General features: G+C 48.6%; 1 protein-coding gene across 5 annotated transcripts in view; it reads right to left on the reverse strand.

Moving 5' to 3' along the window:
• Window positions 1-461: 461 nt before the first annotated feature.
• Window positions 462-15,965, reverse strand: part of STX2 (syntaxin 2) — a 32,188-nt gene continuing 16,684 nt past the window's right edge. Inside the window, exons 4-11 of one of the 5 annotated variants that reach the window (XM_088019614.1) lie at window positions 13,548-13,622; window positions 12,228-12,301; window positions 11,574-11,682; window positions 9,888-9,961; window positions 9,640-9,777; window positions 7,520-7,630; window positions 2,249-2,573; window positions 462-1,845 (exon numbers count right to left, since the gene is read on the reverse strand). In XM_088019614.1, coding sequence (XP_087875740.1) covers window positions 2,496-2,573; window positions 7,520-7,630; window positions 9,640-9,777; window positions 9,888-9,961; window positions 11,574-11,682; window positions 12,228-12,301; window positions 13,548-13,622 — 659 coding nt within the window. In that variant the 3' untranslated portion in view covers window positions 462-1,845; window positions 2,249-2,495. Of the gene's footprint in view, window positions 2,574-3,501; window positions 5,568-7,519; window positions 7,631-7,890; window positions 9,778-9,887; window positions 9,962-11,573; window positions 11,683-12,227; window positions 12,302-13,547; window positions 13,623-15,965 lie in introns of those variants that run through there. The other 4 variants (XM_088019615.1, XM_028089010.2, XM_028089008.2 and 1 more) reach the window with 4 other exon arrangements.

Below are 15,965 nucleotides of genomic sequence, written 5' to 3' on the forward strand. Positions count from 1 at the left end.
GGGATGAATGTATGGGAGCCGAGCTCCACAACCTGCTCGCCCCAGGACCGAGTTCTCTTCCTTTTTTAGAATTCTGGCTTTTGAACATCACTTTCCAATATGGTTAGAATTTAAGGGTTGTGAATTTAGGAAATCCCACTTAAGAAAAATTCTGAAAAAGGATTAAGCAATGAAAGAGGGTAAACAGCTCAGCGCGCTGGGGGCGGGACGACTCTCCCAACCCCATTAATAAAGGAGAATCTGTCGAGTGGACATACGCAGTGGAAGCCGGTGACTCTGGAACGTAACCCACGTCCCCTGGATTAGCATTTGTTGTGAGCCGCCGGAACTCAGATGGGCTCTGAGACACGGGCCACAGAGGCTTGTAATAACAACACAAATAACCTATCAACACCCCGCATCATTAACTCACATTAGGACACAAAAAAAAACGGCCACAGGTTAAGAGTAATTTTCCTAGAACAATTTATTAATGGATATGCAGTAAAGTATGTCCCCAAAAATCTTTCCAGAAATGACAAGACAGAAAGTAAATTGGTTTTCAGTTCTCTGGCAGTTTTTTTTTTTAATGTAAACATAAAATATTTGAAGAAATGACAATAAGTAACAAGTGAACCTGTAAATATATTTTTAAAAAATCTGATCTCAAACAGGTGCTTAAGGCTTACACATACAGACGTGCTATGTGATGAATGACCTAAATATTTACCTAAACAGAAATCAAAAGGCATTTCCGTAACTTCAGTGACAAAAGCACACATTCAGTGAGGCCTTCAGACGAAGGGAGAGTGACCTGGACGAGCACACAGCCGGGACCGTGATGGGAGACGGAGCTGGAGGAGAACGGGGGCCGGACGGACACACGGACATAATGACACAGACAGGTGCACAGAAGCTACACAAATACAAGCATGATCACTAAGTATTTAAACATCCCTCCAGGCATGTCTCCGACGTAGGCACACGTCAGTGAGCACAGCCCAATGACAGGCCATTTCAAGATTTTTAAGAACACGTGACAGCCAGAAGGCTCCTCTCGTAATTCTGAGGACGCAGAGGTGACCAGCCAGCAAACGAAATGCATCCGTTCACATCTGAGTCTAAGCTAGGCCGCTGGATGCATAAATTAGGAACGAGTGGAATTCATAATTGGATTACATACAGAACACAGTTTCCAAACTGCTCAATATCATTCACACCTACTGTGCGGAATCAAACGTCCCCATCCGTTTCCAAACCAACGTCAGAACACAGGCGTGTGCTTACACAATCATGGACAGTGGAAACCAGTTTGTGACATTTTGAACATCCTTCACATTCATTTACAATTTGACTAGCTGCTTTCTTCAAGACGTCCACTCACTAGTGAGATCCCATACATTTTACAAGTCAAAAAATAAACCATATTATACTAAAAAACATGAATGAGCAATAAAATGTTTACCTATAGATTCCTATAAACTTTGGGAATTCACTTTTGAAGTTCAGCAGAATAGTAAGTACTTAACAAGAGCATTTCAGGACTCTGTACAACAGTTTACATTTAGAAGAATTAACGTCTGGAAATAATTTCCATGAGTTTAGAAAGTACTAAATCTTGGTCTTCTCACCATCCTAAGCTCAGGCCTCATTAATGTAAACAGGGACACACAGACCTTATTTCTAATGAACAAGCAAGAGGCCGTGGCCTTTCACAGCGCAGGAACTGATGTCTGAGTTCGGGCCGTGGAGATGAGCAGAGGAACGGGGACTGTCCTGGAGGGGTCAGGTGCACTGGAACCTCACAAATCAGTATCAACAAGGCACTTGAAAGGCTTTCCGGGGGCTTTGCAGCCGACGTGTGCTCTGCCAGAGGCAAATGGTAAACAACTATGCAAAGCTCCAATATTACAAGCACTCTTTCAAAAGGCAATATTCAATATATAAAAATGGAGTAAATTAAGATGTTAATATATTAAATAATTTATAAACATTTAAAATTATAGATATCTTACAAAATAGCTCTGATGATAAACATTTTCGTTGCAAATACCAAACGAACACGATTTAAACACAGTACAAAACCGTCTCTTAATTAGCATGTTAGCTGAGGGGGTGGGGAAGGAAAGCTCAGACCTGAAATCTAGTACCTTCCTAACATAAAGTATTCCTAATTAAACTTCACATGTGTTTTTAACACTGAAATATAAAAAAAAAAATTGAAATTTTCAATAATTCCTTATTTTAAGGCCATGGAAATAAGTTTCACCTCGTTACATTTTGGTGATGTGCTGTTCGGAGTCCAGGGACGTTGGGGGTAACGGGCACGCCCATCCGGCTCACAGACCTTCCCTGCACGATGCGTCCTGTCAAGTTTTCCCCTCGCCTTCACTAAGACAAGATCAGCACCCAGCGCCATACGTCACGGCGCCTGGGGCTCAGGCGTGGAACTGGAGGCACGGACCTGCTGCAGCTGTGGTCTGGCTGCGAGGAGAGTGGCCCTCAGGACATCGTCGCTATGACAGCGTTGTTGCGAGGACAATTCCAAGGATCACAAGCACAACAATCACACAAATAACAATGAACATCATTTTCTGCAAGTTAAAAAAAACACACTAATTAATTTGCAAGGTATCAAAAGAAAGAAATCACTAATGTCATTTCTTTAAAAAATCTGAGAGTTTAAAATACGAATCTTACAGGCTGCCGAAAAGGGAGGGGTGGGGAAGGAAAGCTCCACGGTCAAAGCTCTGCGTTATGCACACGTGTCTATTAAATTAAGGGGATGGAGTTAAAACAGGTGTTGTTACGACCACGACTTGCTCCTGGAGAGAAAGGCAACATCCACTTGGCACCGTGTGGGTCCTTCACGAACGCTCTCCACTGATCACACTGAAATGAGAAGCTGCTATTCCTCGGATGTACTACACATCTTCTCAAAGCTTTAAATGACTCTCTCGTTTGCTGACATCCTACTTACCCGTGTGTTTACACTGAGGTGTGTGCACGTGTGTGAGAAACCATAAGCCGCTGGCCCGTCTTCCGCCGCATCCACAGCCCAGAGGCCGGGCAATGAGCACAGCGGGGTTTGTTTTTCAGCTGACAAGCATCCCTGCCCAGCTGGAAGCTAAACCACCTTCGGCTTAAGGCATCTGGTCGGGTCCTGGGGACTTGCCCGTGCGAGAAGAACTAGATGAAAGGCACCCGCGTGACCCTGAGTTCTCTTTGCGGACAGCAGACTCCTCACCGGCACCGCCGCAGAGTGCACACAGGCCACATGGCCGCCGGAGAAACCCTCCTGCAGAGCCGGCACCGGCCTGCAGCAGCTCCATCACCACCGTGGGCCCTGACGCTCAGCGGGCCAGGCCCTCAGGAAACTGTGTCATGCAGAGGGTAGGGAGCGCTGCCTTCGGGGCCCCTCCCCATCAGACTCGAGCACGCTCGTGGCGTGAGGACTGTGGCCCTGAGAACTCCACTCAGCACCTTGATCTGAGGACAGCCTTTCCCTTAGGTGTACGGTACCTTCGTCCTTCCCGTCGGCCACCACCCTTCAGCTCCAGTGCCACCACCTGGGGTCCCTGGGAGAAGCAGCCACCCTGCATGTGAGCTCTTTCCGCACCCCCGGGGCTGGCTCTGCGGTGTCGGGCACTGCGCACATGTGTCCTTCCTTCCCCACTGGCTTGCAAGGGTGCTCCCCTGAATTCCATGACAGCTGGCCCCTTGCGCCCCAGATGCCACAACCGTTCTCGTCTAACACCCTGCTAACAGCTCAAACCAAACGTGTGCCCTCCTCTCAGTGGGCAGAGCACACCCCGGGGCACCAATCCTGTTCTGAGTTATGTCAGAACATCCTGTTCTGAGTTATAAAGAACCACGGGCAAAGCACACTCTGCCTGTCTCCTCAGACAGGAAATTAAGCAGCCCACCCAGGCTGCAGAGCTGTGGGGACTCGGATTCCTCCGCAAGGTGCCTACAGTCCAGTGCCTGGCCTACCGGAGGGCTCTGCTGAAAACAGAAATTACAGCAACCAGGTCCACTGACACAGCTACAATTATCAACCACTGCATTTGTATAAAAGGAACAATTGTCGGTGTGCACTTTGGTGTGTTTTTATCAATGAGGATTATTCTGGGTTCTTCTTTAAAGACATCAGGGTAAACCGGGCACCTGGGCCCACAGCCCACGGTAAGCCCACTGCTCCCCCAAAAATCACACTGAGAAACCTGCTTTGACTCAATGGCGTTACCAAACAGCACCCCTGGGTCCAATCTAAAAATTAATTTTAAAATCTTTAGTGTAACCACATTCAACCAACCATATTATGACCACCAGGAAAAATTAAGAAAATACGTGTATTTAAAGCAATTATAAAAATATTTTTAAATGCAATTACATTAACGAAGAAAAATCACAGACACCATGTTTTCCAGCAGAGCTAACAGAACAGCATCGTGAAGATCACATCAACATCCAAATAAAAAGAGTGCTAAGCCTCCTTCCTTCCAAAGAACGAACTTGCACCAACGCAGCGGCCAGAGCCTATTCTGAAACAACCTCCCGAGTGATCGAGTGTTGCAGGGACCGCGCCCGCTTCTCCCCACCGACGGCCAGACTGCCACGCCGCGCGGGCTCAGGGCCACCGGCTCCCAGTGAGACGGAGCGCAGGCCCACAGCACACAGGCCTCCTTACTCGTGTCTGTCACGTGTCTGAGCTTGCTCTCACGGCCACAGAGGGGGCTCCCCCGGAACCACCCGGCAGCACCCGCCCGGCGGCCCTCGGAAGGACCAGGCTGACTCGCCCGGGAGGAGGGGTGCGGCACACCAGCCGGCCTTCTAGCCGGAGCGCTCAGCGGGGAGGAGGCTCCCAAACGCACAAGAGACCAGAGGGAAAGCACAGAATGTACTGAAGGTTGGAGAAAGGTCAACAAAGTAAACAAAAATAAAGATACTTCAATCACTGTCTGCTCTCCTCAGCCGGGGGTGTGGGAAAACCACCTGCAGCCAGCACAGGGCCGCCAGGGAGAGGATGGGCTTTCCCGGAGAACTCTGCTCCGACCCCAGGCCCCCAGGGAGGAGATCTCACAAAGCAAACTTCAGTTGTTGCAGTTACTCCCAAAGCTAAAACTTGAAAGGTACATGAAAGCATTAAGTGCCTCGGGGCTGTGCCACCCGCCACCCAGAGTGCGGGCGCCTCAGGGCGGCGTGGGCCCCTCCACACCTGCGCGCAGAGGTTTTAACGGCCACGTGAAAAGGAGGCCTCCCTTTAAAGATGCCCCACCTGCAGCCCCACCGGCAGCCTGCGAAGGCCCAGTGCACGTGGCAGCCGGGCACGGGCACCACGGACGACAGGCCGGGCCCCCGCTCCCCGCCGCGGGCGGGCTGCTGGGACGGTTAAGTACGCTAAAACAGGGCGCGCGCTACCACCACAGCTAATTGGGAAGTCAGTACGCGGATGAGCTGTTAGTGCCGTGCTGGCAGGGGCACGCACACTGACGTGATCCACATCCTCACTTGCCAACTGATAAACCAATAATTAGAGCAATTACAGCAACCAGGGCCACTGACACAGCTACAATTATCCACTTTTTCTGTCAAAGGAAAGTAAGCCGTTTACATTACGGTAATTTCCTATCACCACATTAGAAGATATCATTCATTGAAAATAAAACAATCCACAGGAAGCTGCTTCAAAATCTAAGTTACAGGACGTCTCATTGCTTGACAGCTTTTAGTTCTTAAAAAGGGTGATTTTTAGTTTAACGAAGTGAGACTGTTTGGAGATAAACAGTCCTAGAACTCAGGCCATCAGGTCCCATCAGTGAGATGGTGAGTCTGGAGGGAGCGAGGCGGCCCATGACTGATGTTCCCGCAGGCAGACCTACGGATGAGCCCCCCCCCCAACTTTGTTCCGTGTTTCTCTGCTATTGGCGGTGAGACCCTCCACTGCTCCTGCCCCACCCCAGAAAGCACAGCACCCCAAGGCCGGCTGCCCCCCCAGGGCCCAGGCAGCTGCGCCGGGAGGGACAGCCGAGGTCTGAGCAGATGTGGCAGCGGGGCGTCTGGGAGCAGAGTGAGCAGCGTGGACAAGCCCTATGATGTCAGGGCTCGGCTGTGTCACTGGACAGATGGTGACAGTGCCGGACACGGGCACCACCCCTCTCAGCAGCTGACACCGTAGGGTGAGGCCTCCTCAGCAGTGGAGTCCACGCTTAACAGGAGGCCTGTTGTCTTTGTAAAACCAACTTTTCAGGAAAATTCTCGCTGCATTGACACGCTGGTTAAGGAAACAAAGGGACCGGCCCTTTGCTAATGACCCTGTCAGGCAAGTCCTCGGTGTGCCTGGAGTAGGCTGAGAACTCATGCGTGGACCTTATCACCTCGCTTCGGGTAGGAGTATTTTTTTTTTAAAGATTTTATTTATTTACTTGACACACAGAGAGAGACAGCGAGAGAGAAAGAGGGAGAGAGCACAAGGGGGAGCGGCAGGCAGAGGGAGAAGCAGACTCCCCGCTGAGCAGGGAGCCCGATGTGGGGCTCGATCCCGGGACCCTGGGATCATGACCTGAGCCGAAGGCAGCGGTTTAACCAACTGAGCCACCCAGGCGCCCCTGGGTAGGAGTATTTTAAAGAGTGATGCCACAGAATACTGTCGTGTCTCAAAGACCACGAACCCACTCAGATGCACCCAGGAGAAAGCAGGGCGCCGTGCTCTGCAGGCTGACAGTGGAGCCCAGACGCACCTGTTATGGGAGGCCCGCGAACAGCCAGCACGGGGACTCCGCGCGCAGGCCCCGACCCTCCCTCCCTTCCTGGCACCCTGGAGCCCCCTCTTTACGAGGCCTCTGTGGGCAGTGCGTGGAAACACCCGGCCAAAAAGGCACTGCGAGCCCGCGCAGCCTCCTCCCGGGACGGGAAGCCGCGGCGGGCACTTTGTGCGGGACTTCTCCACCCCGGGGAGAAAGAAACCCAAACAGCCGGACAAGGACACCCGTGAAACGTGGAGAGCGCTTTCTTGTCCCTGAGTCAGAACTGAATGCCGTCATGTCGCTGTGTTCTGAGAAGAGCTTCGCTCACACGCACACGGGGTTCGGGTAAGGACATTACAGCTCCTTCGCAAAGCTTCAACGCAGCGGCCGCACAGCAGCCGCCGTCCGCTCTCGGTGATGCGCTTCTCCCTCCAAACCAGAGAACTGGCAAGCAACCCCAGCGAAGAACCAAAGGTTCACTGCACGAAATGTGTGACCAACGGCTTCTAGAATTCCAGTCCCATTAGCTTTACACCCCCTCCAGATAATGGCCCAAGACGCAGCAGCCTCTGGAGAAACGTGGGGTCACAGAACACAAAGGGTCACAATCACCACACTTACCTACACAACCTTTAACTGCTCAGCAAAAATAATCACTTCGGTTTTAAAGTGAAATAAGAAGTCGAGGAATTACTTATTTCTTGGACTCCTCATAAGGAGGGTTACATCAGCGTATTACACTCAAAGCCAAGCAAAGAGAAGAATGCACTCTAATTCTTAAAAACCAAACTCACCCTTCTAGCTTTGCTGTGATATTTAATAGCTTTCTTCGTTTCTTCCTTAGCGTGCTCTACGTAGTCTGCGGCATTCATCACGTTTTTTTCTATGTTGTTGATCATTTCGCCCTTAAAACAGAAAAGTTCCAGGCTCAGAGGACATTTTCGAAAGACCTGAGTGCGTATCTTATGACAGCCGTGGAGAACCGATAAAGTCTTCACACGGACGTCATGTGCACACAACAGACACCAAATGTTTTTCACGTTTACACACAGAGGAGAACGTTCTAAACATGCCAATGCAAAGTATCAAAGTTTACGTTTTATGAAGAATGAACAGGGATGAGAGGGGTGGGCGACAAGCTGCTGCTGAGAGGCGTGTCAAGTACCTTCCGAGCCGTGCTCTCGTATGTGCGCTCCCGGGGGAGGTGAGGGCAGCCCAACGCCTTCCTGGCGCGCACATACACACGATGTACAATGACATCGATTCTAATGGGCGGAAACGGTCGTGATTTCTCTCGAACACCAGAAAACCAAGACCAGCGTATGTTTGACGCTGAGCTGACGAGACTCAGGAAGAGCGTGGCGTGAGGCGAGTGCAGGGAGGTGTGAGGGGAGAGGACACGGTCCCTGGCTCTCCGTCCGCGGCATACACACCCTGCAGCAGTGACAGAAGCAGTGGAAAACGACTCACCGTTACCTCACGCCCCCACAAACTCAAGCTCACTAGCGGCTCTGACTACGCACGCGGTCTGAGTTAGAGGAGTCGACAGAACGCATTAGACACAAAGCTAAGAATACAGCCCTTTTTCTAATGGAGCTTAACGCGATACATCTGGTGTAGAACTGTTACGATTAAAGTCTAAGGTACTCGAAAATCTTTCATAATTACAGAAACAATGTAGAGTCCCTACTGCCAAACGGCTCCCTTCGGAACACTCCCTGAAAATACAAAGCTGGCAGACTCCTGGTGCAGGAAGGCAAGGGCCCTGCCCAGGCCAACAAGAGTGAGCCCCCGCCCCCTGCCCCGGGGCCGTTGGGTTCTCCCACCAATCACACAGTACCTGAGCTTTCCAGTTTATGATAAACGTCCTCAAAATAAACAGAGTTCTTCAAAAGGTCAGTGATACACATGGAGAACGACCCCGTACAAGGACGGACTTCCTGTCATCCCTCACATAACCCAGAAACTTCTCACCAGACTGCTCCTGCCAGAGCAGGTCCTGAAACCAGCCTTCAGGGCTGTGAGGCCGCAATCTACCGAAGATGTGTGACACCGACCCTCCCACGGCACGGGCGTCACCAGAATCCTAACCCCTGAAGCAATGAGCAGCCGCGTGCAGGCCTCGCTCCGTACTGGAAACATCACGGACAGCCTGATTCAGGTCCCAGGAGTCAGAACACACAAGCCTGTATTTGACACTGGATTTTATATTTTGTGAGGAATTGTCTACATTCCTTCCATCCTCTCCCAGGGGAACCTCCACACCCTCCCCGCCTGCGTCATTGGACAAACCAAGAAACACCACCACGCAGTGACCACAGGCTTCTAGCTGTGTCACGCACAGTACCCTAAATTTAGAGCTTATTCTTTTAAATGTTTCTCCCAATTACCATTCTAATACATGCTCCTCCTAGAACACTTGAAAATACATATGCATTTTAGAGAAGAATATTAAAATCCCCCACAGTCCCACTGTTATTTTACTTGGTAGATTTCTTTCCTTCTGTGAACACTGTTCTACAGAGCCGAGTTCGTGCCATATACATACACACGTGTGCGTGATACAGAGGGGGATGTACGCACATAAGACTCTGTATCTCCCTGTTCGCTTACAGTTCCAGCACAATATTTGTACGTCTCACTAAAAATCTCCCTGAACAACAGTCTGCCTATGGTTGCCTAGTCGGCTGTCCCGTGGACACACAGAATTTAAGGAAGCCGATGCCTCATGGTTGAAAGTTGAAGCTGTTGCCAGCACCCCTGTCTCACAGTACACTGCAATCAACTTCTGGATTTTGAGACTGGATCCAAAATGCTGGCTTCCTCGCCTACGCGGGAATCCAATGTGAAATCTCCTAGGAGATTTCACAAATGCCTGCTGTCCATTTGGAGATGGGGAGATGTGTGCAGTTACCTGGGTCTCCACGAACATGGCCATGTCCGTGAACATTTCATGCAGCTCCCGGATGCTGGTCTCCAGCTTCATGATGTCCTTGTGACGAGACTCAATTTCATTGAGCGCTTGTCTAGTAATTTGTGAATCTGATATAATCTTTGAAAAACAAACACAAAAAAGAAACACTGATAAACTCAGGGCCGCTTTGGGAGTAAAGCGCAGGCAGGGATGTGTGGGCGCGCGGCTGTGGCCTCCCGGGCGCTCACGTCTGCCGTGAAGACAGAAGGGCCCCCGGTCTCCAGCATTTCCTCCAGCTCATCATCCGTCGTGGTTCTTCCAGCTGCAAGACGAACACAAACTCCACTCAGAACGTGCCAACATTTACAAACAACTCTTTCAACCATAAGTGAGCAACTAAAACCTGAGTTTACATTTTTAAACATCTTTCTAACCTTTCAAATGTATTTTCTTAGAAGAGCGTTAATGTTGACAGAAACTGACATGAGACTAAGAAACAGGAGAAATCAGGAAACTCTCATGTAGAACGTCATAATTGGAATGAATCATAAAATCTAACTTGAGTATGAATGAGAAACAACTACAAGGAGGACATCATAGGTAATTTTGTGCCACATGTTTTCCTAAAAGCTTAACTCTGGCTTACGGATAAAGGCTATGTTACCAGCATAGACTAGGAAGTCATAAAGACTGAATAATTAGAATCAGAGGCTTTACTACTCGTTATGTGTTGATTGTTGGTATTTTTCCTTGAGTTTAAATATATTAATGCTCTCTATGAAATACATTCACAGGTTTTTTGAAAAATTCAATTGATAATTCTTATTTTTTACAATTTGTGCCACAAAAGACAAAATAAAATGACTGTCATAATAATTAAAGTATCATTTAAAGTGAATGTTGACAGCAGCATTATTCATATCGTCATAAAGTGGAAATGACCAAACATCCATCGGCTGAGGCCCAGATAAACACAGCGCGGCCCGTCCGCACGATGGCGCCTCAGTCAGCAGGCCGCGGGATGGCTGCACCTCAAAACATCTGTGTTAAGTCAAAGAGGCCAGTCACAAAAGACCACAAATTGCATGATTCCATGTATGTGAAGTGTCCAAAACGGGCGAATTGGTAGAGGCCGGTGGCTGCCACGGGCTCCAGCGAAGAGGCGCGGGGAGCGACTGATGGTAGGTGTGCATTTTTGGGGCGACAAATGATCTACAATCGGCTGTGTGACCCACTAAAGCTGCTGACCTGTGCACTTCACACGTCACTGGTGTGGTATATAACTGTGTCTCTGTCAATATGTTGAAATACCATTTGATGAGGTTCACACTCGCAGCTATTCTGGGCTCCCCAGGTCCCTGGGGAGGTGCGCACCGTGCCTGTCGTGAGCTCGTGCCACAGCTGAGGAGCCCTGGTCTTCTCCGACGGGGAGCGGACACACCTGACTGACCTTTATGCGGTCAGCAAAGTGCCTTCTGCCCAGAGGGAGGCCCGAGCCCCACCGTCCCAGGCTGACGGCTACACATGGGTCCTTGCAAGGCAGACTGGAGCAAAGGGCCGTCTGCGCTTGCTCGCCGGACACACAGCACCGTGAGCCCTCAGAGACCGTCTCCCCAGATGGGGCACGGAGGTTTGGGGGCAACAGAAGAGTACTTGAGGAGATAATGGCTGAAAGTTTTCCAAATCTGATTAACCCTCCAAAAGTAATGCTGATTAGAAAGTAATTTAAAGTCCACTCACCAAGGATTTTCCAAAAGATGTAAATAAAGAAAAATTTCTGGTGATTCAATGAACAGGAAGTCATGAAAACGTTTTAGGTTTTACAATATTGGCAAAAAATAAAGATGGAATAACTCTTCTGAAGTTACAGTACTTTGATGTCAGGCCTTAAGAAAAATATGTTTTTTACAAAAATAGCATTTTCCTTTACTCACTTATTTCTAGTTGACGCTGTATCCGTCCTTTGCTCCGCTCCCGGAACAGAGTCTGTGCCTCATTATATTCTGTCATAACTTCCACAAATTTCCGAGATAGTACAGAATGCTATTAACACAGAAGCAATTAACACATAATGATCATTTCTGCTGAAAGTGACATACACAAAAACATGACATCAGGAAAACTGCACCTGTTATGGGAGTCCCTCACACAGAAAGTGAGATGAGCAGCGGCCAACTCTACGACAGAACCCAGGCTGAGAGCTTCACGTGCGCCACCAGCACGCCCACTTTACAGACGCAGACACTGTGACTCGAGCTCGCCCGTGGTTCCCGGCTAACTGGACGAGGCCTGGCCTGCACATGGGGGCCCCCCTTTGTCAGGCAGAAGTGAGCAGCCTGGACCACAAACCTTTAGAAGGTGTGGACCTCACCTCCCCACCCTCCAGGGATTCAGATAATTCAGATAATATTGCTCTTCAGAGCAGAACTCTGTTGATGGACTGAATACACTTTTTCTTCATAATAAGGAGGTCATCTATAGAGATGTAAGGATTAATGTGACATAAAGATGAACTATGTTGAATTTGAAAGAAGTAAAAAGACCTATTCTTCACATCGCTGCAGTCTGGATGAGGCGGACAACCAAACCTGGGTTCTCCGGATGCGAAGATCCACTGAAGTCCGGTTCCCACTCTCATCCTGGTCAAAACTTTGCTCAATAGCTGGAAACAGACAGGAAAAGAGTCACCTTTTAAACTAAAAAACAGAAGGTTCTCAAGCCAAACCTCGAAATGCTTTTCTTTCTTATCAATTCCTCATCAATTTATGGACCTCGATAATGATATCCATCGTTGGCAATACCACAAAATAAAACCAGATGTTCAATCTTAACATTTAAAAGAAAAACAAACAAAAGAAATCACCTGACTCTGATGGAGTTTGGAGAAGTTAACTATCCATCTACAGGAGATACAGAGCTTTCAAACCCTGAAGCACGGAAAATTCTGATGGACAAATGTCCTGGTTTTTCCAACCAAAATAAAAAAGTGGGGGAAGAGGGAAGGAGAGTCTGAGTTTTAAAAACTTTAAGTGACATGCCACCAATCACAGAGTATGGTAATTATCTGGAACCCAGTTCAAGCACGCTGTAAAAAGAAATTCAAAGAACACTGGGGAAGCATAAATTCTGATGGGCTATTTCCTAATAAATAACTGGATATAATCATGGCACTGTGGTTTTATTTTTGGGTGAAAATCCTTCTGTTCTGCAATACACTGACATATGTGCTGATGAAGCCACCTGGGCAGGTGGGAGCCCTGGGGGTAAAAAGCTGAAAGGGGTGGCCACAGGCTTCGGGCGGTCATCTCCCTGCCCCCACCTGTCTGAAATGCTCCCTGACAAAAGTTCTTTCTGATCTGCAGAGATTTCCTGGATTTGAATGCTCTTTTGTAACAATCAGATAAAGCGTGTCTTCTCAGCATCTCCCTCTATGCCCAAACCTCCCAGAAGCTACCTCTTGGAGCTGAACCTCTAGCACTGGAAGCTAAACTCCTGCATATTTAAGAAACTAAGAAGAACTGGAGATTCGTATGAAAAGCTATTCACCTTCTCAAGTATCTGCAATTTAGCAAAAAATGTCATAAAAATAGGCTTCTATGAGAAATTAACAATTTATTATAAGCAAATGCTTAATTAACCTTGATGAATATGAACTTGTGTTTCTGTCCTAAATTTGCGGATTAACAACCGTTAGCTTTAGCTCCCTGTGCGCAGAGTCCTTAGAGCCAGTAGTTAAGAATTCTAGAACAATGAATAATGTAAAGGCCACTACTCCAAGTTCATACAAATAATTCATAGTGCTCACAGTTCTGATTTGTAAAAATGTCAAGAATAAGAGATTAGAAGGGAAACAAGATCACCCATATGCCACCATCACCCATTACACACAGCCAAAGCTGTAAACTCACACTTCAACTTGGCTCGGATTTTGTTAGCAGTTTTCTTGATCTCTTTGTTCAGATCTTCAAGCTCTTCTTTTATTTCTTTAAAATTAAAAAAAAAAAAAAAGGCATCTAAGCTGTAATACCCAATAAACTTAAATGGAACAATATTCTTGGTAAATATTCAAGTGTTTGGGTCTCAAGGTGAGGCTCCCAGACCAAGGAGCCGCAGCACCAGGTGGGGTCCTGGGAGAAATGCACATTCCCGGGCCCCACCCAGACCTACTCAGTGTGGGACCTGCGGCCAGCAATCCGACCTAACAAGCCTCCAGGTGACTGTGATGTGCATCTGTATTTGAGAAGAGCTGGTTTATAGCAATTAACTGATAAAATAGTTCACTGAAGCTGTTGCTAACACCTAGACCTAAGAAAGGAAGCAGAAATTTAATCGTATTCTGGAAAGAAATTCTCCCATGTGTTTGATTTCCTTTGTACTCATCTCGACCTATTCGAAGCAGGCTCCTCACAGGAGTGCTGGTACCCACACTGGGAAGGCTGAGGCTAACCCCCAGACCTAGTCACTGCATCTGGAGAGGGAGAGCCAGTGCAGGAGTCTACAGGAAAATGCACACACAGCAGGAGAAGGTGTGCGGCCGAGCTGAGGACATGGCACGGCAGACTTGGGGAACAGCTATGAGCCACGGGGTGGGCACAGAACCCTCTGTAACTGAGGACTGAGCCTGAGGTGGATCAGAGCCCCGTCCCCCAGTTGGCACTCCCCAGGAGCACTCCCCGCTCTGGATATGAAAGCCCTGGGCTGTTCCAGGACGAGGAGATCCCGGACTCCCTGCTCACACAGGCAGGCAGGGGCTCAGGTGTTCGTGAGGGAAATGAAAGAGGTGTTACCATATCTGATCCCTTCAAGTGACGGAACAGAGCCATAAGGTTATCCTTGGCAAAGGGAGCATTTCGAACCACTGAGAAAAGGATGTGGTGTGATCAACACTCCTGCTGAGAACCAGGAAAGCTGGACAAAATATGTTTTTAATCTGCTTAGAGGCATTTAAAGCTAAAATGTCAGGTAAGGGGGCGCCTGGGTGGCTCAGTCGTTAAGCGTCTGCCTTCGGCTCAGGTCATGATCCCGGGGTCCTGGGATCGAGCCCCACATCGGGCTCCCTGCTCAGCGGGAAGCCTGCTTCTCCCTCTCCCACTCCCCCTGCTTGTGTTCCCTCTCTCGCTGTGTCTCTCTCTGTCAAATAAATAAATAGAATCTTTAAAAATAAAAAATTAAAATGTCAGGTAAGGAGAAGGACACCCAGAGGGGAGCCAGCGACTGGAGCGGCTTGAAGCTGGAGGCAGGGGAGAGGAGAGAAGAGCTGCAGACACTGAAGGCCCTGCCCCGGAGGAGGGGACTGTGGCGGGGTCCATCTAACCCTCCTAAACTAGACCCAGAACTGCTGCTGCCCCTGGCCATCTGTCAGAAATGTTTAAAAATCATCTTCTAGAAAAGAAGATACTATCATAGGACTCAAATTACTGCCACAAGCTTTTATGCACAAAGCCCAGGGCCCGATCAAAAATAGGCAGGCAAACAAAGAACAAGTCGAGGTGCACAGACCCCCAGCGGCACCAGTTAGTGGATGACCAGATACAGACAGTGAGATCGTTATGTTCAAAGGGGTGAAATACAAGATGAACAATTTTGTCAGAAAATCAAGACAGTACAGAAAGGAACCAAGTGAAATTCTAGGACTGAAAATATCTCACCCAGAAATAACTCAATGGGTGAAGAGAGGTCTGCGGATGAACCACAAATGGACTGCCCATCAGAACGGCGAGACGGGGGCGAGAACAGAACAGAGGGCAGGGGAACCAGGGACACAGGAAAAAGGCCTGAACACACAGATTTCAGGTCCCCCAAAGAGGGAGGGCAGGAAACAGAGCAGGGACGGCTCGTGAGGAGAAAGGGCCCAGGCAGCCAGAGGCGCACACCTGGGATCCAGGAGGCGAACTTAGGAAAAGCAGCACAAACAGAAAGAAAACTGCACCCAGAAATAGCAGGGCAAAATCACTAAACCAAAGACCAAACACCAAGTACCTTAAAAGCTACAATTCAACAGCTGACTTAAAAAAAGGGGGGGGGCCACTGGAAAGATTACTTCAAAATTTTTAAGATGATCAAAGAAATTTACTTCCTGATAGACTCCTACATGAAGACATCCTTCAAGAACAAGATTACGGGGGCGCCTGGGTGGCTCAGATGGTTAAGCGTCTGCCTTCGGCTCAGGTCATGATCCCGGGGTCCTGGGATTGAGTCTCAAATTGGGCTCCCTGCTCGGCGGGGAGCCTGCTTCTGCCTCTGCCTCTCTCTCTCTCTCTCTCTCTGACTCTCATGAATAAATAATAAAACATTAAAAAAAAGATTACGGATGGAAAATTTCAGAC

The sequence above is a fragment of the Eumetopias jubatus genome, unplaced genomic scaffold (assembly GCF_037043125.1).
Source record: "Eumetopias jubatus isolate StellerSeaLion01/CBP00866 unplaced genomic scaffold, mEumJub1_p1.0 scaffold_16, whole genome shotgun sequence".
Lineage (NCBI taxonomy): Eukaryota > Metazoa > Chordata > Mammalia > Carnivora > Otariidae > Eumetopias > Eumetopias jubatus.